Source organism: Rana temporaria, chromosome 2, assembly GCF_905171775.1.
Source record: "Rana temporaria chromosome 2, aRanTem1.1, whole genome shotgun sequence".
Taxonomy (NCBI): domain Eukaryota; kingdom Metazoa; phylum Chordata; class Amphibia; order Anura; family Ranidae; genus Rana; species Rana temporaria.
This window is the reverse complement of record NC_053490.1, coordinates 108,831,649-108,856,087: the sequence shown is the minus strand read 5'-3', so window position 1 is coordinate 108,856,087 and position 24,439 is coordinate 108,831,649. Positions and strand designations below refer to the sequence as shown.

General features: G+C 41.2%; 1 protein-coding gene across 2 annotated transcripts; it reads right to left on the bottom strand.

Annotated features, from left to right (window-relative positions):
* Positions 1-625: 625 nt before the first annotated feature.
* COPZ1 (COPI coat complex subunit zeta 1) lies at positions 626-24,067 on the bottom strand. 2 transcript variants are annotated; one of them, XM_040340748.1, is made up of 9 exons: positions 23,913-24,067; positions 14,359-14,427; positions 12,671-12,752; positions 11,022-11,113; positions 7,145-7,200; positions 5,600-5,677; positions 4,876-4,927; positions 2,803-2,841; positions 626-1,636 (listed from the first exon to the last, which is right to left on the bottom strand). In XM_040340748.1, exons 1-9 carry the CDS (start codon positions 23,928-23,930, stop codon positions 1,589-1,591), a joined length of 534 nt encoding a protein of 177 aa, XP_040196682.1. In that variant the 5' UTR covers positions 23,931-24,067; the 3' UTR covers positions 626-1,588. The 2 variants fall into 2 exon arrangements, with proteins under 2 accessions (XP_040196682.1, XP_040196681.1); XM_040340747.1 differs by lacking the exon at positions 23,913-24,067 and adding an exon at positions 23,732-23,842.
* Between the last annotated feature and the right edge of the window lie 372 nt (positions 24,068-24,439).

Sequence of the window (24,439 nt, the reverse complement as noted above, 5' to 3'; positions counted from 1 at the left end):
TTAACCCTTTTATCCCCCGTTCCTCTCCTACACATACTATCTCCATGCCGCCTAATGTGACCTGTATACCAACCCTTCCACCTCCCTTATCCTGCACATTAGAACGTTAACCCCTTCATTAAAATGATGAAACTATACTAATCTCTTAATTTCCTACTTCCTCTGTGTATGACTTGTACATTAAAGTGGTTATAAAAGGCATTTTTACCTTAATGCATGCTCTGTATTAAAGAGGAGTTCCGTTTGAGTGGGGGGGGGGGGGGGGGGTTGCTGACTTAATACAAGGACACTTACCTGTCCAGTGGCTGTGCCACCTGTCTATGGACTTTATGATTAAGCTTTTGGGATTCTAAATACCAATAATGTAAAAACAGGAACAGAGATGCAGAAAACACTGAGATTTGTATATAAACTATGGGACAGATTTATTCACATGAGAATTAAACTTGGGCCCCATTTACAGTAGTGGAAACTGGGGTGACATGAACCGGTATTTGTATTTTAAATTTTTGGTAACTCAGATCCTGTGTGTTCAATTCTGATTGCAAATTAAAACTATGACTGGTCTTAAAGTGGTTTGAGATAACTTGCTGTCGATATCGAAATGAGAAATGTAACCAAAACATTAATATTTGTATGTCATTTATTAATCATTATAAAGGTCTCAAATTTGTACAGCACTTTGGATAGCAATAGAAGACCATAACCTCAGTACAAAGCAGCTGCTTCTGGACTTCAGTATAAGGATTTATGATCCTACTATCGAATACAGAAGCAAGTTTTAGTATTAAAGTTGTACTTTTAAGGTGAAGTACATAGCACAAGTATACATGGCATACTCTACATTGGTCCTCAAAGTTATAATACACAATTTCAGTTTGTTAAAAAAGAAATGCCTCCTGTTGATCCATGCATCAGTCTTAAGCTGGCCACACATATGGCAATACATATGTAGTCCAACCCAGTTGTAATGCGTGTGGCCATCTTTAACCTGTGTGCTGTGGATATAAAAATATAAATATCCCTAGATGAGTAAATCAATTGCTAACTGTGTAAATGGGTGAGGCAGTATGTGCATAATCTCCCATGAAGCCGAGAGGGATGGAGATAGTGTGAATTATTTTCTGTCTATTATATACATTTACAATGCCGTTTCCAATAATAATCACATTTATAACCAATTGTGGCCCTCAGTAGTCCAAGTCGTTTACTGTAAAGAATGAATTTGTTTGTAATCTCTACAATAAAATCTGCAACTTGACACAATGACTGATCATTTTTAAACGTTAGGGCTGTCATATGTACTTTATCTATGCTCTCACCATCAGCAGGATAGGAAACCAATTACACGCCATTTCCACATACCAGTAGCCAAATGTAAAGTTACATAAAATAAAGATTTTAACAAGGCGGCAAACATTTGTAATGCACTTCAATGCAATGAGTTATTGCCTCTTGCTGCTGTGGTAGACATCAGTGCTACTGCTTTAAACCATAGGGATATAAACAGTCAAAGGGTAGGAACTGGGAACTAGACAGGAGGTCTCAAAAAAGATGGAATGGACATGTCCTGGAACAGATGAACTCGCTATCGGAGGAGTGACCACTTGATTTGCTCTTTTGCAGACTGCAGCACCTAAGAGAAAAAAAAAGGGGGGAACAGATAATATTAATACACAAAAGAACATGGACACTATACCCAGATATTCATTAACTGACTTTTTTTTTTAATTTGCATATATTCTGCATTTCCCCAATAAAGTTACACAAGTTAAAATGTCACTAAACCCACATTCTAAAAAACTATCAATAAATGGTGTATTACATGCCATTCATTCTCAGTCCCTAGGAGATAAGTTTTTAGCATTCTGCAAAAAACCTGGTTGATCCTGCTGTTCTCCACCTTCTGTTCATGTCCCAAATTCAGCAAGGGACTTGGCAGCTGTGGTGGCAACTCTGTGCATGCTTAGTTCCTATGCTGAGCATTTCCACACCATCACATCTGAGCGGCACAGTGGTAAATGACAGCCCACTCCCTCCCTTCTCCTCCATGCCCACTAACCAGCTAAACACAAGGGGGGCGGGATATTACATATAGATTAATGGAGGCTTCACCTCCAACTTATTGTACACACAAAGGCTGGAGGGGCGTGACACAGCCTGTGTCTGGCAAAAAATCTGCCCACACTATGTTATTTACACAAAATAAGGATTTGATTTCAAAAATATATTTGTATGACAATCACTTTAAGCCCCAGCCTAATTGATATATGTACTCTTGGTCTGAATATACACAATCACCCTAGTCTATAAAATACACCAAAATTTACAAGAATCTGTCTAAATGTAAGGTGGCAGTTCAGCAGCAAAGTGCCTTGGTTCTGTATGTTTTATTGCATTGGTTTGTTTTTGTAAAAAAACAAAATCAGGTTTTGTTGCTTTTACACCAAATATTTTATTAAGCTCCATTTCAATACCCAGGTCAATCAATGTATAACTTTGGCAACGCAAGAATCCAAGCAGAGAAGAATACTTATCACACACACACACACACACACACACACACACACAAATAAAAATATGTAAACTGTTGCCATTGCCAGCCAATGATAATGAAAAGACATCACTAAATGCCAAACTGTCACTCTTACATATTAGACGCCACTTATATATTTACTTCTGTGTAAGGGTGAGGAATGTGAGCTCCTTGTAGCACTTTTAAATTCCTATCCCCCTCTTCCCACACACACAGTAAGTAATGTCATCATGGAAGTCTGATGTGCTGGAGTTAGGGATGCTTACCTGAGAGACCGTTTGTTCTGTTAGAGGAACATCATCACCCTAAAAATAGAATTGGAAAATGACTTCATATGCTACAATAATAGTACCAGGAATACAATTTTAAAACCATTCCACCAAACACTAAGACAGCACCCCAAGCGCCCCTTCATCCCCCGCTATGCCTTTCTCCATATTAACCTCCAGACACCCTACCGATCTTTGCTCTGCTACAGTGCCAATGACACCTCTTCCATCATTTGGTAGCTCTGCAGGTGGCTCTGCCAGTAGCTGGGCACAGATCCCTATGAGAGCACAGCAAACAGTGTAACAGCATGCTAATGGGGTTCATAAATCTGCCTTCTCAGCAGGTCGTTCACTGTGAGCTGTGCGGAGGGCCCATGGGACAGATGCTAGTAAGAGAAACAGCATATGGTGATACGGCACTTAACCACTTCAGCACTGGCTAATCCAACGCAACGCTCAAAAGAGCATCCAACAGTTCCTATATTACTCAACAAAGAGCTCTTTAGAAGAGTAGAAGGCTTTTACTACTAATGTACACAATCTACAATGATATTTATTTAAAATGGCTCCCTGAATGATGTAGGGTAACAATATGTTCAGGCCAATGTCCTCCATGTAATCTTGGAGAGTATGATGGGACCAATATTGGGACATTTCCAGGTAAAATATAAGAAATGGGCACTGCTAGAAAAAATAGATTCTGTGTAGCTTTATTATTTGACATGCTGAGAAAATTAGAGAGACACAAAATATTCTGTTGAAAAATAAATCTATATCCATCCCTTGCATAATTGCCCTGTAATCAATTTTATATGAAATTATTCCTTACTGTGTTTTTCTGCCTCCTTGTAATGTTCTCCTTTAGACCCCAAACCTCTCCTTTTACCCCTCACTAGCATTTATGGAATAAGCAGTACACATTAGTGGCGGTCTCCAGTTCAGCTCTGGAGCCAGCAAGAGAAGGTGGGAATATAATGGGACTATGGCGAATGAACGGCAAAATGGAAGTTTATTTTTTTGTGAGCACATGCTTAAAAAAAAATGTAAACCCAGTTTCGGGTCTCTTTAAGCTCTGTGGTATCTAAAAGGTAATCCTAAAAAACAGTCAATATTTGCAACAGGCTTGGGCAAGAAAGTTTGAAACCAGTTCAACAATCTGATTCTGTATTACTTTCAACAATCAGTGCATATGCAAGCCTGCTTTAGGCTCAGTTTAAACATGTCCGGTCGACGTTTCAGCACAATTTTTCAAGTCCGGAGCAATTACAGTGAACATTTTTTACTTGAAATTGCACCTGAACTGGACTGAACAGGGCTCTCTTTCAAAATGCACGGTGACCAGCCTTGAGATGTGTGAACCGGCTCCATAAGGAGTTGGTTCAAAACGCATCAAATTTGCATATATGTGAACCCAGCCCAACGGTTCCTGCAAATTCATGAAAAGAAAACAAGTGTTTTGTTAATGTATTGCACCAAATTCATGAAGCATTTGCAACACTTTTGGTTCTGACAGCACCAAATTGAGGCTGTTCTAAAAATTAGCCACTTTTACCTTGTGTGGCATTAAATGGGACACTTTTACCTTGTCGCCCATTGACTGCACCAAATGTCAAAGTGGAGCCAATCAAGACCAACTCTCTCTTGGTCTACAGAGAGAAAAATTGTCTCAGACAGATTTTACAAAAGTGTCTCTCATGCATTCTAAAAGTGGCACAGCATAAGCCAAATCCAAGTACAAGTTCTAGACAGATGTATGAATTGAGTGCATTCATGCATTCTAAAAGTGGCGAAGAATACACTAAATTCATACTACTATCTAGATAGAACATGTACTTGGCTCATGCTGCACCACTTTAAGAATGCATGAGAGACACTTTCACAAAATCTGCCTGCACTAGTCTTTATGAACCCCAGGCAATATCTATTCTATACAAGTAAAGTTAAGCATTTATTATGGAACAACCATTTAGATTCTCCCTCATGTATCTAGTTCAGTGTAGAGTAAGACAGGGTGAACCCCAACGGCTTTTGCTCTACAAAGTTCTTGTTTCATACACCGTTTCAACATACCCTCAGTGCAACACGATGAACCACTTGCTGGGGGTCACTCTCCAAAATGACTCTGTACAGAGAGAAAAAGAAAGACTGATTAACGGCAACCAAATCCTTCCAGACAAAGAAGAGTTAAAGCGAACCCTCTTCTTACATGCCATTATAGCTGAAGCACGGAAGCTCAATCTGCAGAAGTCTATGATGGAATCAATCCTAATGATGTCATTACACGGCTACATAGCAGCACTTATGCCGTAATGACATTGTTAGGAGCTGTTCTCCTTGTAGAGTCTCTATGGTGGCAACGGCTGCTCTCTCACAATTCAAACAAAAACAAGCACAGACGGAAAATGTACAACTTCCAGATTAACACTTCTATTTACAATCACAGAGGATTTTACTGTCTTCATTTGTGAATGTGAATTGCCTGGATGTTCATGCTGGATGTTTAACTACTAAGCTGCTGGCAGTTATTTCAGCAGACAACATTCCGGCTTTTTAAGAGACAAGAAATCAATGCAGTATTTTATGTTAAAGACTTTATAACCTGGAAAGTAGAAGTGAAAAGCAGTTTTGGTTTAGATGGCATAATACCAAACTAGAAACGGCAGCACTATGGGGTACGGCAATACTCCACAGATTTCCTTATTGATGACACTGAACGCTTAGTGAAAGCACAGATGTCACTGTATATTAGCTGTCACACATGAAAAGTCAGGACAGACATCAAGACGTCGCTTACCCTCCATCTATAATTTCATCAACTGCAAGGAACAGCCCTTCCATGTTCTCCAGGAGTGTTCGTTTCTCTACATTTTTTCTATTAAAACAAAAAAAGAGAAACATATTTGACTTCAGACCAATAAAAACAAACTATTCACAATTATAAAACAGAACTCCAGTCATACAACCAAGGGAATATCTTTTCCTTCAAAAACTAATTTTTCATACCTTATTTTAAACTCAACATTCTGGTCATTCAAATGTCCCTCCCCTATTTTCTATATGGATGTAGAATGAGGGAAGAGTAAAAATAGCGATGGTGCATCATGGCCCCAGAGATTTCCTAGGACCACAGTGGCAACAACAAGTTTGGGGGTGGGGGGGATTTTATTGTGCGGAGCAATGCAAAGAGAATAACTTATGCATGACAAAAAAATATTAAGCCCCACTCTGTAGCATCCCAGGACTCCTTTGAAACTCAAGTCAAGAGAAGGAAGAGCCTTTGTAGGAAAATAGTGTCTGCATACCATTTTGTACAAAACACCGGATGCTTGTCAACGCCATCTCATTAGTCTGAGAAGACCAGGAGGCATCACAATAATTCTAACAAAGTACCCAACCAGCACTGGAACATGCATTTTTACTTTTTGCTATAATAAATACCCCCCCCAAAAAAAAAAGATATATAAAAAACATTTTTTTTTCTCAGTTTAGGCCGATATGTATTCTTGTACCGTACATAATTTTGGTAAAAAATTAAAAAAGTCACAATAAGCATTTATCGATTGGTTTGAGCAAAATTTATTGCGTTTATAAAATAGGGGATAGTTTTATTGCATTTTTATTACTACTATTTTTTTTTACTACTAATGGCGGCGATCAGCGATTTTTTTCATGACTGCGGCATTATGGCGGATACATCGGACAATTTTGACACATTTTTGGGACCATTGTCATTTTCACAGCAAAAAATGCTATAAAAATGCATTGTTTACTGTAAAAATTACAATTGCAGTTTGGGAGTTAACCACTAGGGGGCGCTGAAGAGGTTAAGTGTAACCTCATGTGTTTCTAACTGTAGAGGGGCGGGGTTGGACGTGTGACGTCATTGTTCCCTGATATAAGGGAAAGGCGATCAGACGATCAATGACAGCGCCACAGTGAAGAACGAGGAAGCTGTGTTTACACACACACACACACACACACACCTCTTCCCGTTCTTCAGCTCCGGGGACCCATCGCGGGACACCGGCGGCAATCGGGTCCCGCGGTCACGGAGCTTCGGACTGGGTCGCACGACCCACGGCTGGGCACTTAAAGAAGACGTACAGGTACGTGCTTGTGCCCAGCCGTGCCATTCTGCCGACGTATATGTGCAGGAGGCGGTCCTTAAGTGGTTAAAATAGCTCAACATTTGAAAAACACAAGTAAACTGAGTAAAGTTCTTCTTTAACTACATAAATGCAGTTGACAACACACCTATGATATAACAGAAATTGGTGTCACTAAAAGGAAGCACAGGACAAAAATGTTTTAGTTACATGGCAAATATCTTATCACGTACCTGAGCATCTGGCTTAATGAATCGAAAAGGCAATTCAGAACAGCCATCAACATGAGCTGTATGGGAGATGAAAAGAAATGCAGGATGTGAGATTATACTAGCAGCCAGCAATTTAACATGCAGATCAGACAATCAACTACAAAATGGAAAGTGAGCAAGTGACAAGCATCATTTTCAGAAAAGCTGGAATGATTTAACTAAAACTGAACTGTCAAATGGCTCATTACCAGCCACACAGATAGTGAAAATTGGCACAGCCACAGGACTAATCATGATTCAAGTGCAACTTCCCTCTCATGCTGCAGTGTGAGAGTGGGTTGCTGCACGGGATTTAGAGGTAGAGCAGTGTCAGAACCAGAAACACAGTGACCTGAAAGTAGCCAAAGGCTGTCTGGAAAAAAAAACAAAAAAAAAAAAAAAAACATAAAAATAAAATAAAAAAGGAAGGTCGAGATCTCCATCGGCTGTGTATTGTAAAGCCACAAATTATGCAATAATTTCCTTTTTTACTACAGACCATAATAAAAAGAAAATGATATGCAAAGCATAGCGATAGTTATATAATAGTGCATAATGACAACACTGAACAATAGCAATGATCAGCAAAGGGGAGTAAATATATTCAGCTGCCTGCCCCTTAATGTCACCATGGATATTATTAAGCCGAATCATAAGAAGGAAATGGCATATAGCCATTCACATAATATATATATATATATATATATATATATATATATACACATACATATACACACACACACACACACACACACACACAAATTTAAGTACTAAAAATCCTGGTGTATTAGGGCCTGATTAGAAGCTAATGTAGAGCTCCACTGTTATTCGTCGGATCAGATCATTTCGCTTTGACAACAGAAAAACCTTCGCTGAATACTACAGTTACAACGCAACAGCGTAAGGACAATGAAGGAAAAAAAAAAAAAGCGTTCTTCCCCTTTATTAAACCAAGACCCAATACACCTTTTCCAAGAGAGATTTGAGCTGCTGCAGAGATACCAAGCTACAATCTAGAACTGCAGTAGGGTCATTTCTTGTAACATAAATCTATATTTAATGCAGTGTGAATGTAGGCCACAGAGTTCAAGATTAAGTGCTATTCAGAATCATTTACTGAACTATATCAGGTTGAACAAACAATTTAAAGTGACCCTAAAGCCAATAAGTCATAATGGCTTATGCAAGATGACTTAATAGTTATTTGAAAGCCATTAGAGAGGTTCAGGGGTGTCAGTATTTACCTCTACCAAAACCAGTTAATGGCCGAGTTTAATCACTTAAATGCTATTCCTCTTTTTCAATATCCCAATTCAATGACATAGCAGGAAGAGGAAAATTACACACAAAGACAACATTTAGTACAAACGTAATGAATTATAAAAAAAGGTACATTCCATTCAAAAGTTAAAAATGAGCACTAAATTCATGAAACCCACACTTTTTTAAACTACCTCACTGCCCTATGTCAGTAATCTGATAATCTGTGACCTCCATTTGTTCGAAAACACACTATAGGTACCTTATTGACACAAAGAGGTTTTAGACCTCTATGACTAAGGCCCCCGATGGGCGAAGGTGAAATATATCAGGAGGGCATGGCTTAGGAGTAGATCCAGGCTGAGGCTGTTCACATTCTTCTCCACCTATTGAGCTTGTGGTGTGCGGTGTCTCATCCCCTCATGCTCCACTGCTTTCTGGATCGAGCACAAGACAGTCTACCCCAGGGATATGCAATTAGCAGACCTCCAGATGTTGCAGAACTACAAGTCCCGTGAGGCTTTGCAAGACTCTGATAGCCACAAGCATTACACCCAGTGGCATGATCTGACTTGTAGTTTTGCAACAGCTGGAGGTCCGTAATTGCTTATCCCTGGTCTATGCCCTTACATTGCTGCGAGATACTGGATTATTTACCAGCAGAGCACCTGGAGCAAAACTATAAGTAGTTACAAGGTTTTGTAAGGACCTTTACTTATCTAATCATATGCTTTCCTCTTCTCCCTGATGCTTCTGCTTTTTGGCAACCCTTTGCAATCCTCACATACAAAGCAGGGCTATCGGTCCTGCATTGTACTTGATGACATCAGAATGCCTGCAGAGGCTGCCGCAGCGCCTTCCGGGAGAGGCTGCCGCAGCGCCTTCCGGGAGAGGCTGCCGCAGCGCCTTCCGGGAGAGGCTGCCGCAGCGCCTTCCGGGAGAGGCTGCCGCAGCGCCTTCCAGAGGAGGCTGCCGCAGCGCCTTCCAGAGGAGGCTGCCGGGTGGGCAATTCAAACTGAGCATACTGTATGATGGTAATGTGAAAAGTGAATGGCATAGTGATCTGAACATAGGATATAAGAAGATAAAATGATATTCTAATGTAGGTTTTGCCTGGGCTTTCATTCAATCTTCCAAGTTTCCCTACTAGCCAATAAGATCACCTATCTAAATGAAGCTGAAGTATCAGGATACAAAAATGGAAGCTTCCATTGCAGACAAGTTTTTTAAGGCACATGTTCCAAAGCTGTCATTCACTTCATTGCTCCAGTACAGTCAATGACCCAGAACTAGTCTATTATTAAAAGTAGTAAATTACCACCACATATTAAGAGCTTTATTAAATCCCCCATGTGCTTCATGAGCTCCATATGTTTCCATTCCTATCTGTGGCTCAGTTGCTGATATAGCAAGGAGACAAATAATGAACAAATCAGGGCTGACTGACAGCACAAGTCATTGGCAGGCAGGTGCATGCTGGAGATTAGCACCTCCATTTGGCACAGCAGGGGACTGGGACCACTCCACTCACCACAGATCATTCAAAGCTGTATTGGCTTTGTGATCTATCAGATGGTGTTGTGAATATTTACAAGCAGCTGGCAGATAAAATCACACAGCCCTTCTGCCACCAAAGGATCTTTTGCTCTTGTGGATCAACATTCAGCAATGGCAGGGGCTGTGTGATCTATTTGGTAAATGCTTGAAAACAAACAAAAGCACCAGCAGATAGACCACACAGGTATTTGACCATGCATTTTGGTGCGGCGCAAAATAAAATTTAAGAAAATTGTACAATTTTTGCAGGTAGGGCAGCCCACTAAAATGAATGGGTTGCCTTAAACGCATCTGCAAAATGGTGTGTGCACTGTCGCACCTTCATAGCTGTAAATGGATCCCAAGTCAAAAAGCTGAGAGGTTGCCAAGATCCATGGAGAACAGGAAAAAAAAAAAAAAAAAGAGAGAGTGTATATGTTGTGAACATTGAAGATAAATTTCCTGCACAGTGCCTATAGCTACAGAGGTGATTGAGTGCTTGTTTTTTTTAAAGTGCTCTTACTTCTTATTGTGAATAGTCTGTGCACAGGCTCACTTTAAGAGAATGAGAGAAATATGAACTCACGTCTTCTGCTTTTTCTTTCACAGGCTAAGTGAAAAGACCTGTAAGTGTTAACTGAAAAATCTGCTGCACTTCCAGACAGGGATGTGCTAGGTGCAGATCTCAGAACTGGATGGACAAAGAAAGGAATCCAACAGCAAACAAAACAACTTCCATATATCGTAATAATTTCATCTGTGCATTTAGCAGTTTTCCTAATGTTCAGTTTTGATTTACATGTATTGCAAAGCATACATAGACTAAACAAAAAGCAGGGGCACGGCTATACTGGGATAGTTAAATGAATGATAACCTAAATGTCAAAACACGTAGCAAAATTATAGGTAGTTTATTTTCACATTTAAAAAATAAATAAAATGGAATTTGCTTTTTTGTTTACTAAGACAAGCAAAGAATGTAACGCATTACACAAAGTGATATGTAAAGATGAAAAAAAAAAAAAAAGAAGGATTTACAAGCAGAATACACTGTTTTAATTACCTCATTCTCATGGGAACTTCCAATAACATAGAAGTACAGGTCAATGCTGCTCTTATATACCACAGTCAGACCCTCAAGAAGCGCTATTTCACCTGCAGAGACAAGAAGAGAATGACAAATCCAATCTATGGCAATTCACAAGAGACCGTCTAAACGGCAGATAGCACGGTAGTGGAGAATGCTTTTACAAAAAGGGTACACAGACAGGGAATAGTCCTGCTTTTCACAAGTATCGGGCACTTCCAAAGCAGCTGGTGAATAGGACAGAGAGGAAACATGAAATAGCAGGTGGGAAAAAAATTGAACCCGATGCTTCCCCTTAACTGGCGAAAGACATGTGTTTACTTTAAACTAGGGTTGCACCGATACCGGTGGTGATACCAATCATTTGCATGAGTATCAGTACTCATTCAAAACGCTCCGATACCTGAAATGATACTTTCAGGCTCGATTCTTTCAGCGGTCAGTGGAATTCCCCCACTAACAGCTGAAATGTAAGCAAAAAAAAAAAAAAAGTTGTTAACGGTTGTTAAGGAGCAAGCCCGCCGCATCCTTAACAACCGATGACTCATTCAGCTGTAAAAAAAAGTCCTGGCAATTGGAGCAGAAAAAAAAATAAAAAAGCAGCCATTGCTTCGCCAACAGTAAGACAACAAGAAACATTGTATCTTTCGGTTTACTCATCTACAGATCAAAAGGGATGAAGTTCGATCTGCAGATGAAGTCCGTTTAAGTGGTTGTGTACCCTTTTTTTTTACTTTTACCTACAGGTAAGCCTATAATAAGGCTTTCCTGTAGGTAAAAAGAATATCATCTAAACCTGTATGGTTCACTTTGCATGCAGACGCTGCTGGAAAGAAGTCTCCCGCGTGGGAGTGAAGACATCGCGGCTCCGGCCACTCACAGCGCCGGAGCCGCGACACCTGGAAACAAGCAGAAGGAAAATGTCAGCTCCCTCAACGTGGACCAAAATCACCTGCTGACACCTTGCTCTAAGGTAAGTATTTCATAATGAGCTAGTATGCGGTGCAAACTAGCTCATTATGCCTTTTGCCTTACAGGTTAAAAAAAATTTAAAAAAAATGTAAAATCCAAAACCGACCCAAAAATGAAGCCAGTGAGAAGTGGAACCAAGACTTCTATTTGGAGATCTCACAAATTGATTCATGTCCACACATTTGAATCAGAATATTGATTTGATTCTATCTATCAAACACTGATGCATTTGTGGCCAATCAGGTCAAACTGAAGAATAAATGATCAGAGGTATTGGAAAATGTGATTTGTGTTCCGTGTGACTCTTTTTTCAAAATAACTTTTTTCACCCTAGACTCTAGAGCATGGTTTTGGATAAGATGTCTCAGTATGTCCTGTCCTATGACACAAGAAGGAGCAACAGTACATTTTCTGTGTCAGATTAATTCAAAAACCTCTTATCTGATATAGTTACTCTTGATAGTTGAATTAAAATGTATATACTGTTTCCCATTTCCCAGTACACAGTAACATGCATTCATTTTAGATTTTATATGTGCATTCCCCTTTTGCATTTGTCTGTAAAAGAAAAATGGCAGAATGGTAGGTCTGCAGTACTCACATCCTTGAGATCTTCAGCAATGGTACAAAAATAAAAGACGATCTCCACTTACTGTCTGTCCTGTGCGTTTTATTAAAGATATTCTTCTCAAATGACTTTTGCTCCTTCACAGATGGATATGTTTCATCATAGTACTGTCAATAATAATAACAGAAAAGTTTATAATCAAGTTTATAGATTTCTTTAAAATGGGCAACAGAGCTGAAGGCAGTGTGTGCAGGAGCCTGACATTGCACACACAATCTAATCAAAAATAAATGCACATCTTTTTCCTTCAAATATATGTGCATTTATATATATATATATATATATATATATTTAAAAAAGGTAAAGTAATCCTTAAGTCAATAAGGTTTTTAAAAAAATAACTGTTAGACTTACCTGCTGTGTGCAGTGGTTTTGCAGAGCAGCCCCGATCCTCCTCTTCTTCGGTCCCCCGCTGACACTCCTGGCCCTCCATCCTGCCAAGTGCCCCCAGAGCAAGCAGTTTGCAATGGGGGCAATCGAGCAGGCTCAGCCCGCCCCCTCGCGCTCTCTCTCTCTCTCAAGGTCAGAAACCTTCAGCCTTTACAAATATTTTAACTTAGCCTTTAAAAAATCGTCACTATGCACGACCAACCCAGGTGAACAAACGATAAGAGCGGCCTCAGCCTACACATCTCCAAACACCACACCTTACTACATTTAACCATGCCCATAGGAGCTTGGACCCTATTCATAAAGCCCTGGTTGGCGGGGCAAAAATGCTTTAGGGTGTGTGGCTCGGTGGAGATATATGTGTGTATATACACACACACACACACACACACACACACACACACACACACACACACACACACACACACACACACTGGTCGGGAGTAGTGGCGATCCTTTCCTCTTTACATTTACTAGCCCTCTGGATTGGTATCAGGATAAGCCTGCTCCCCATTCTCTTGAACACATGGATATGCTTTCACCTCTACTGTGAGCAGCACCAAAAGCAATATAACAGGTCACAGTGGTTGAGCATGAGTTCACAATGAAACTCCAAAAAATAATTTTTTTATACATCAATCAAGAAGTACCAGTGGTAAGCCTCAAAAAGTTGTAATCCTTGACATGAATAATTTTCAAGAGCAGGAAGGTCTAAACTTGCAATGTCAGACCATGTACACCAGGGGTAGTCAACCTCGGCCCTCCAGCTGTTTTGAAACTACAAGTCCCACGAGACATTGCAAGACCCTGACAATAACAGGCATGACTCGCAGAAGCATGATGGGATTTGTAGTTTCACCACAGCTGGAGTGCCGAGCTTGCCTACCCCTGACGTACACCGACACAATACGATGTCTAGAGCGTAGTAACCCAAAACAAGAACATTACAATTTAATGGAACAAAGGAAGGATTGTGGATTGGGCGCTACAACTACGGCATTTCAGGGCTGACCATACACGATGCAGCACCAAAAATCTACTTTAGATTCACCATCAACTATATAGTGCGAGGGCCTGTCTGATTAGATACCAACTGACTAGATTGCTCAGGTTTGTCTTCATAACACCTAGTTTTGGTAATTGTACAAAAAGTATACAGATAGTATAATGTATTGCCAACCTAACAATATATATATATATTTTTTTTACACACATACATACAGATTAGGACATGACTAATGATATCCAAGTGTGAGCCCGTGTATGAGCCACCGTTGACACATTTTCAGAGATTAATCATACTGTGTGATTTTTCAAGCATACCTTTGCTAAGAGCCTCTCGCCATCGTTGTCTAATATGAGAACAGCTTTCACCGTGTACAACGAGGGGTCCTGTCAGAAGAAAGAGCAAAAAAAAAAAGTCACCATCATTCCACAAGCACTCCCCATCTCCCTCCCTCTATAAAATGTCGGAAATATGTTAAAAAAAAAAAAAAAAAAAAAAAAGGAGTAAAATATAAAATGGATCCAGATTTATAACACATCGTGGCTTGTAACTTAAGCATTTCAATGATTCCACTTTGAGGATCTGTTCCTATATAATTCTACATAAACCTTTAGGCCTCATACATACTGGAGAAGAAAAAAAAACACGGCAACAGCTTTAGCTGTAGAATGCCACGTTCTGCAGCATTTTTGCATTAGCGTTTTTCAGCTCCCACAAAACGTTATGGCTCATAAATGCCGAATAGCCACGTTGTTCAGCATTTGGAGTTAGAGCGTTTTTACAGCTAAAAAACTCGCTCGTTTTGGGGTTTTTTTCCAGCCAGAATACATCCCTGCCAAAAAATGCTAATAAAAGCCTATGTGTGCATGGACACATAAGATACTTACTGGCTGCAGAAAAAAATAAAAATGTCTGAAGCCAAAAACAGCAGCTGTAAAAATGTCCAGTGTGCACGAGGGCTAAAGGTAGAAAAAACTTACGTTTACCCTTTACATTGTCTACTTGGCTTGCAAAAGTTTATTACCCAGGAAAAGAAGCCATGCTCTTACAAAACTTATATTAACCCTTATCAAAGCGTACCATTCCATATGGACGTCACTCATTTCTGGTAAATCAACAGGCTGCATTCCACAAAATGCCAGTACAGTCCATCTGTACCTTGCAGTTGTTACCATAATTTCTGCGTCTGGCAACATTTAATAAAGTGCCATTGGGAACAATTGGGAAGTAGTACAGAAATTAAAATATCAGTTAACCATCCAAATCAGCAGCTACCTCTTTAAAGGATCCAACTTTCCTGCTGCATCGGAGCCCTCGAGACAAAGTTCTGTGATGCACTGACTTCCACATACTCACAGCCTGAGTGTATAACAGAACTTCACCTCAAACACTGACCACAAGCTTCCATCAGCTATGTATACCGTCTAGTTGAAGAATACTGTATTTTCTCTTATGCCGCAGGATTTACCTTGATGAGACTTGTTGATGTGACCATTACACTTTTATGCACTTGCTCTTATAGATTTGTTCCATGGGTACAACAAAACATTTTTTGCTTTGTTCACCTGTTCAAAATTTGTGGTGGGTGGGTTATTCAAAAGCAATGTTATATTTTACATGTATATATGAACTTCTTTTTTTCTTATTATTTAAGAAGATATATACACAAACCAATAAAAAAAAAGAAAAAAAAAAAAAAAAAAAAAGGTAAATGTCAACATTCACCAATATATTTTTCAAAGGATTAATTTACAAAGATCAATATTTTATTTGATACAAATGGTAGACAGAGCTCAGCAGGCAGGGAAAGGTTACCAAACTATTGGAAATCAGTAGTAAAAACATAAATATCAGTTGAGCAAAGTAGCTGACACACCTAAAACAATAACAGATATCCAAGCCACAGCTGTGCCAGCTCAGAAGTGAGCTCAATAGGGGCAGACACAAAACAGAAGGGGCTAAGAGCCCTGGCAGGGGACCCCAGAAGAGGAGGGTTGGGGGTCCTCAGTGCAATACCATTGCACAGAGCAGGTAAGTATAACATGCTTATTGTTTTAGGGGGGGGGGGGCTTTACATTTCCTCCTCTGCTGTAGCAAACAGGACACAGTTATCAGCAGACACCAAAAAATAAAGAATAGCGGGTGACAATTTTCATTTTTCACTATGAGGTGCATGTTGTACCTATAAATGCAAGTGTAAACAAAATACCAAAGCCTTCTTTTTTTAGCATTTGCAGCAATAGCCGGGTTGATGACTTTGCAGTGAATCAATGCCAGCGCTGACAAAGCATTTTGGAAGTCACACCCCGTGGTGCTAATGAACGGCCAAAGCTTTAAATTGCAGCAGTTTAAGACCCCTTTCACACTGGGGCGGTGCAGGCTTTACTGTTATACCGGCGCTTTTAACCCCCCCCCCCCCTCCCTAGAGGCTGAGGAAAGGGTTATTAGCTCAACCCTTTCAATGGGCAGGGGCAGTGTAGGAGCGATGTATACACCGGCCCTGCACCACCTCAAAGATGCTGTTTGCAGGAATTTTGATTTCCCTGTTCTGCAAGCGCACCGCCCCAGTGTGATAGCACTCAGGCTCTCACACTGGGGTGGCTTGAGAGCCGCTTTACAGACAATATTTTTTAGCGCTAAAACGCCCGAAAAGCACCCAAGTGTGAAAGGAGTCTTAGGCTGGGTTCACACTATTGCGAATTCACCACATCCAATTCGCAACAGCAGGAGACTTTTACCGGCTCTCTATGGAGCCAGAATTTGCACAGGGGTCCTGTGTGTCTTTTGGTCTGTTTCAGGTCCGAATTCAGCCAAAAATTCAGGACGAAATCTGACCTGAAACCGGTGAACAGGGACGCACCGGACCCCTGCTGTGAGCCGCATGTGAAGATAGTGTGAACCCAGCCTAAGTGAAGTCCCGTTGAATCCCTCTGTAAACTTGCTATGTAGAGACAACTGCTGCCAAGAGGACCAGCTAAGCATATTACTAGGCCAAACTAAAGCCACTTCTAACCCCATTCATTACCTGGATGCTTTGTATTAATCAGAAAACAACTCATTATTAATAAACCGAGTAGATTTAAAGAGCTCCTTTAATCATTTCACAAATCTATTGCTACTAGACAAAAATAGCTACAAGGCGCTCCAGGGTTTGATTAATCTCACTCTCGAGATGGAAGATGAGTGATTTGGATCTGATCGTTATGCTGCTCTAAGGTGGGAAGTAAGTAATTAATTCTTATGCGCACATTATTTACTAGTCGTTCAATTACCTCTCAAAGGCTGATGTAAATAAATACTGACCCAGCCATTAAACACTGGGCAGGCTGTGACATTGCTATATGACATGGAGCTAATTGTTTATGGGATTTAATAACATCCATCCAATCAAAATGTTCCTAATCAAAAGGGACTAGGCATACTTTGCTCCGAACATTAACCCGTGAATGTATTCCAGAATCTAGATCATACTAGAGCAGTTTTTCTCAACTCCAGTCCTTAAGGCGCCTCAACAGGTCATGTTTTCAGGCTTTCCATTATTTTGCACTGGCGATTTGATCAGTGTCACTGCCTTAGTAAATTACCACAGCCTTTTCATCTGAGGGAAATCCTGAAAACATGACCTGTTGGGGCGCCCCGAGGACTGGAGTTGAGAAACACTGTACTAGACAACCAATCTCATCTAAATCAACACCAAGATTTAAAGTAGAACTATAGGAAACCACCCCCCCCCCATTTTGGATAGAGCAAGGGTGTGTTATAAACCCTTTCAGATTTTTTTTTTTCACCATCTGTGTCCCATTATGGAGAATACCCTTCACTTCCTGTCTCATAGTCAAACAGGAAGTAAGCAGAAATCCCTGCAAATCAAGGGAATTCCTTGGGGACCCCCAGGCTACCAGAACTAGTGTCCCCATTTGAAGATTTCCCCTCTATTACTTTTCTGCGGACAGCCCAAAATGTAGGATTTGCTTTTACTGATAATGGTAAACAGGACTAAAAGAGAAGGGTATATGTCTAAAAGTGGCACAGACAGCAATAAAAACTGACAGAGGTCCTAATCCACCTCAACTCTATCCAAAAACAAAAAAAAAAAGTTTTGCCTTTAATTATACTTTAAGTCTGCTGTAAATTCAAATCTTACATACAGACGCACAAACTCTCGATAGCTAGTGTAGCCCAAGAAAAGTGCTTCCAATAGTCTTACCAGATGATACCCGTGCCCTCACTTACTACATAACATCTATCCAAGTGCCACGATATAGGTTGATGCTGTTTATTCGACCCAGGCATAGCGATCCATGTTTAGTGAGTGTCCACTGATCATGTGTTTTCAGGACCTGGTCTCTTGCCCAATTTTATTTACTTATTAGTGACAAGAGCTGTAATTCCAGGGCATTGGAACACAAGCACCTTCCCCACCACTAAGGGATGGTTTGATAAACTCAGTTTCCTTCTGCGAATAAAAGAGCGAACTGCCCTTAGATTCTTTTCCGTGATGGTTCTGATATTCAAACAGTGATACCTTGAATGATATATTCCTGGATTGCTGCATGATTAGAGCTGCCGTCGTCTGACAGACTGTCTCACTACCTCCCTTTCTCCTGCTAGCCCTTCTCACTTTCTTTTTCTCATTTCAGAAATCTGCTTTAAAGTGTGTGTAACCTAAAAAGAAAAATAATAGTGTGTGTATATATATATTAGAAACTAGTAGGGCGGAACGTGCGGTACATCGGCATCACTCCCCTGGACTGCTTGGTTTCCCTGTTTGGATGGGTTGGTCTGTATGTATCCGGCCGGGACATCAGACTACAAGGCTCTCTAATCACTGCAAAATTGGGAGTGTTTAGCATGTACAATTTTTTATAATAAAGTTTTAAAGGTTTTTACACGATCGAGGCCCCCCTTTTCTTCCCATACCTATGAAATATGAACATCAATGCTTTGGATTAATGAAACGAGGTGATGATTTCCAATAGATTGCTTTCATCCAGCTTGTGGCTTTGCAATCCATTATACCTTCATGCTACCTGGGGTCCCCTATAATCAAGGGACCGGCGGGATCTGGTAAGCAGATTTACATGCTTTGTTGGTGGAGGATTTTAGCTATCTGGTTGTCACTCCGTATTGGCGATACATCTGATTATACATCTTGAAGACTCTTTTCTTCACTGGTGAAGGAGTATTCCTCTTTGGTCACACCTGTGATCCAACGTTTCAATCATCTTTTTTTATATGGACTCTTGCTGAAAGCTCTATGTATATATAGTTTGTTTTGCATGACACAAGACTATATTACTGTTATGTTTTATCGATTATAGTACTACTTTTATTGAATCATATTTTACTTATATTACTTGGGCAGCTCCTAACCACTTTTTTTTTTTTTTTTTTTTTTAGGATAAAGCTTTGATTTATTTTTGCTCTTTTACATAAACAGCAGCAACTTGCCAAACATATATTTTTACCAATATAAACACCTGCTAAAAATCTAACCACTTTTAACGCGACATGAAAGTGACTGAAGGAATACCTTGATTACCTCTAAATGAGAACTTTTTAACTTCATATCAAAGTGCAGCAAGCCTCAAAATTACAACTGAAGCTGGCAATATATACCTTTTCTCCGACCCATCAATAACATCATGATCTAACGTTTTACATAGGAACAACTTATAAAAATATGTTTCTTATATAACTGAAAAGGCTGCTGTATACTTCAATGAAGCAATTTGTATTATGGTATTAAGCAAGCTCCATATATCTTTGACTTGAGACAGGAGGTGAAGCTGGAGATCTGCCAGTGTCTGGGGTGTCTTCCTTCTATTGGCTGAAATATCCCTATTTAAAGCTGCCAGTTCTAACACTTCACAGATGAGAAACTTTAATTGATAACTCAAGCTTCATGAGAAGATGGGGAGACGATATGAAGGAGAAAGTTTCAGAACAGGACGTCTGACCATTTAGTAATGAGCAGGTCTGAGCTCATTGAAGTCCTGATATGAGAGTCTGGCACAACACACAAACAATGTTTAGATTTATTATAAGACTGTGATAGGAAGAGGTGATAGGAGTTTCCGAAGACAAAAAGGATGTCCTGTCCCCCTTTGTCTTAACCAACACAGGGTTTTGTTTGTGTATTCTCTGGCATCCTATGGAATATTTGCAAGTTATCTGACCCTGGCATGGTTGGGCAGATATTCATGCATGCGGAAGGCAGACATGACCCCTATTTTCTATGACTTCATAGGATACCAGGTAAAAAGGGGGCATATACATACACATCAGTAGTGTGGGTCTGAAGTCTGTACTGCTTTAGGGAAGTTTGATGGAGAATCCAAGAGAGTCCATCTCTGGTGCGCATAAAGTGAAGTTATTCTTTCAGCTGGACTCAAAAATCATATTGACAATCTCGTAGATACAAGTTAATAAAAAGCAAAAGGAAGTCTAAAATGCTGAAGGTAAAGATCTGAGTTCAGGTTGGTTGATCAGAGATCACATTTTCAAACGTCTGGACTTGTTCTTGTGTGACCAACCTTCGAGGTCCTCCAGTTGAGGGAAGCATTTTACCTTTACTATTCATCCATCACAGCAAGCACCTTAAAGTAGTTGGAAATCCTCACATAGCTAGTGAAGCGACTGGCCTCAGATGAAAGAAATCCTCCTACATAAGTTGTACCCGTTTATCGGCAGCCATTTCTTGTATAGATCGTTCTAAAAACACAGATCAAATGATTTTTTTTCTCCGCTCTAGCTGCAGGGGGCGGGGATCTGACTTCACAGTGCCGATTGGAGGGAAAGAGCATACGCCCCCTTCACACAGGGAGAACTAGAGCTCAGGTTGCGCCAAGTTAACAGTTGATCACAGGTTAACTGTATAGCTTGCTATAGGATGACTCGTGCATGCTCACTCCCAAGCCGGTAACCTGTGTCCACAAGACAGCCCTGCCCCCGCCTCACTGGCTGTACTTGACAGCAGCGGGAGCCAATGCTGCTAAATCTCAGCCAAATATTGGGGGGGGGGGGGGCTAAGGGGAGAGCTGCACATTGAAGTTTTTTTTACCTTCAAGCATAGAATGAATAAGACCCCTTTCACACTGGAGCGCTATTGCGCTAAAAATAGCACCTGAAAACAAACCAACCCTAAACAGCTGCTGCTGTTTCTCCAGTGTGAAAGCCAGAGGGCTTTCACACTGGAGCGGTGCGCTAGCAGGATGGGAAAAAAGTCCTGCTAGCTGCATCTTTGGAGCGGTGTGTATATCGCTCCTGCCCATTAAAATCAATGGGACAGCGCGGCTATACCGCGCACCCCGCTAGCGGCCGAATAGCGCCGCGGAATTAGCGGTAAAGCGGCGCTAAAAATAGTGGTTCTTTACCGCCACCGCATCTCCCGCCCCAGTGTGAAAGGCGCCCCAAGGGTAAAAAAATCTTCAGCCTTTAAAACTACTTTAAAATCCAGTAATACACTGTCTCACCCTGCTCTGCACATGCTCAGTTGCTCTCTATTTTTAGGCACTACCGAACTTGTAGAGGCCAATCTGCTGACAGGCTTACAGTGGAGTTAAAGGGTCACTAAAGGAAAAAAATGTTTTTGCTGAAATGACTGTTTACAGGGTATAGAGACATAATAGTTAACTGATTCCTTTTAAAAATGATTAAAAATAGATAAAAAAAACAATCATATAATGTACCTTCAGTTTAGTTTTGTTTTTGCTGTTGTTTCCTGGTTCTCTGATGTACAGAGACAAAAAGCCAATAGATGGCAGTGAAGGTTTTGCAAAACGAAACTGGATTGGTGCTGAGGGGTTTTAGACACACCTCCTTGATTAGTCACCACAGTGAGAAATCTCCCAGTACTGTGGTGATCAGGAAACAGACAACCAGGAAGTGTCCAGAACAGAGAGGAATTACAGCAACATCAAAGCAAAAACGAACAATGAGGACATGAAACCAGGACTGCAGTAAGGTAAAGGAAGCTATTTAGCTAAAAAAAAAAAAAAAAAAAAAAAAAAAAATCCTTTAGGGCCCTTTCCGCATTTTCATCCGTCCGTTTGCGGATGAAAACGGGACATACATGGGTCCCTATGTGATTACGGGTGTCAGCGGATGAACATCCGCTGACACCCGTAATTTGTCCGCCTCCGCAAAGATCCGCATTTGCAGACGGAAGAAAACCTATTTTACTTCCGTCTGCCGGATCGGATGAACACGGACATACGGTCCGGGTTCGTCCGATCCCCCATAGGGAGGAGGAAACACAGGGCGGTCCCTGCATAGTGTGCGGGGACTGCCCTGTCAGCTGCCAGCTCAGCAGGGATTTTACGGAGGATCCCCGCTGAGCTTTGCGGACACACGGAGCGGATCATTACTGATCCGCTCTGTGTGAAAGGGCCCTTAGTGACCCTTTAAACCCCACTATACTTTACAGCCAAGGAAGCTGCTTATGACACTGGACATTTAATGGTTTGACAGTTTGGTTGAGGACACAAGCAAATGTGACAGTTAGCACTCCCAGCATTCCAGGAATGTATCTGTTTTTTGAAACAGTTACATGGATGGGCTTAGTTCTGCTTTATGATTTACTGCTGTTCAGTGGCTTTGGCCTGCAGCAAAATGGCTACCTCCAGGAATAAGATACAGGAGCAATGCTGGAGACAATTTACAGCACACACTCATTTTGGTAGCATAATTATTAATGTGGACTGTATGTTCCTTGCTAAAGAGCATTGTTGTTCTCAAGTTGTTATGGGTAAAGTTCCACTTTAAAGTGGAATTAAACCCAACAATGTAACATTGCAGCTTATCAATCATTATATGTGATGGCTGGATTATGATTCTTTTTTTAGGCTTTTTACACCTGGTGATCTGGCCAGCAACACACCTCCTGTATTAGAGTGTCCCCATTCTGGAGGAAGGAAACAGGAGGCACATTTGGACAGCGGCATTGCCAGTTTGGGGGATGGGGAGTAATAGCAGATGTAGCTACACTAACCAAACTCCAGCTAATACTTTATAAGCAGTTGCAGCAACAACCCACTGTCAGTGGTAAATGGTTTGTCTCATCCCTGTAACTGATACATCTGCAAGAGAGCTTGTTCTGTTTGACAAACAACAGACTTACTGGCTAGAAAATAGGAAAATTAATGCAGCCATCACATCTAAGAATTGGTAAGCTGCAATATATTAAATGGGTTTTTTTGGGGGGGGGGGGGGGGTTAATACTGCTTTAATGAATTGTCACTTCATTAAAGTTCTAACAAAAAAAAAAAGTGATATGCCAGGATCGGTGGGGTGTCCTCCCAGTGCTCGCTGGAGGCTGTGCGAAATAAACAGATCATAGAAAAGCATTAGGAGCGACTGTCGCCACAGAATCCCCATGGCTGGGTGACAGAATGGAAGAGTTGGCGATCCCACAGTGGTGGAGAACCTTGGCACTCCAGATGTTTTGGAACTACATTTCCCATGATGCTCATGCACTCTGCATTGGAATTGAGCACCATGGGAAATGTAGTTCCAAAACATCTGGGGTGCCAAGGAAGTCTATGGTATAGAATTATATGAGGAGATGGAGGTCTCTGTGGGAAGGTAATACAGAACACATGTATGGAGAGGTGTCCCCCTCATCAGTCACACATGACATGACGTGTCACCGCCCTGTCCATTCATATAACACACACAGCCCAGTGTAACCTGTGACTGATGGCTGCTATATGGCCCCAGATGTCCGCTACAGGAAGACAGCAGCCGCTGCCCCTCCACACACAGAGCCGGCATGAGGCAGCCCATGTATCCGCACACACAGAACACCCGCCTCTCCTCTCAGTCAGCACACACCGGCCTCTCCTCTGCCCCATTCTGCGGCCTCACTCACCAGTATTACCGCGTCCATCTTCCTCAATCCTGCCGACGTGGAGGAACACTCAGGTTGGTCACTGGAGCTGTCAATCCGCAAAAGGCGCACCGCCCACACTCCTAGCCCATTGGTCGCAGCGGGCGGGAGGATGAGCCATCGCGTTCCGAAGCCTACTATTGGTCAACGTCATCTAGCGCCGCCAGTAGGACGCTCGTCTACACGCATTTTCTAAGCGGAAGCGTCTGCTATTGGCTAGCCTTGTTCTGTGAAGGATGCTGTAACCCTCACGGATTGGTGGACACATCATTATCCCTTTTGTCACTTCCACTTCAGCTTTCTATGGGCGGGTCTACCTCAGGCTTTTCACGTTATCTGATTGGACCGTTGTAGAACAGCCAATGGAGGGGTTAATTCAGTTGCTGTGGTAACTGGTAGACTGCAGACGTGGCTTCCTGTACTGTGTATGATGATGACGGATGGTGTTCTCACTCAGCACTCTAGAGTCAGGAAGAGACAGAACTAAAACTCAGATAGAGGCAGTATGT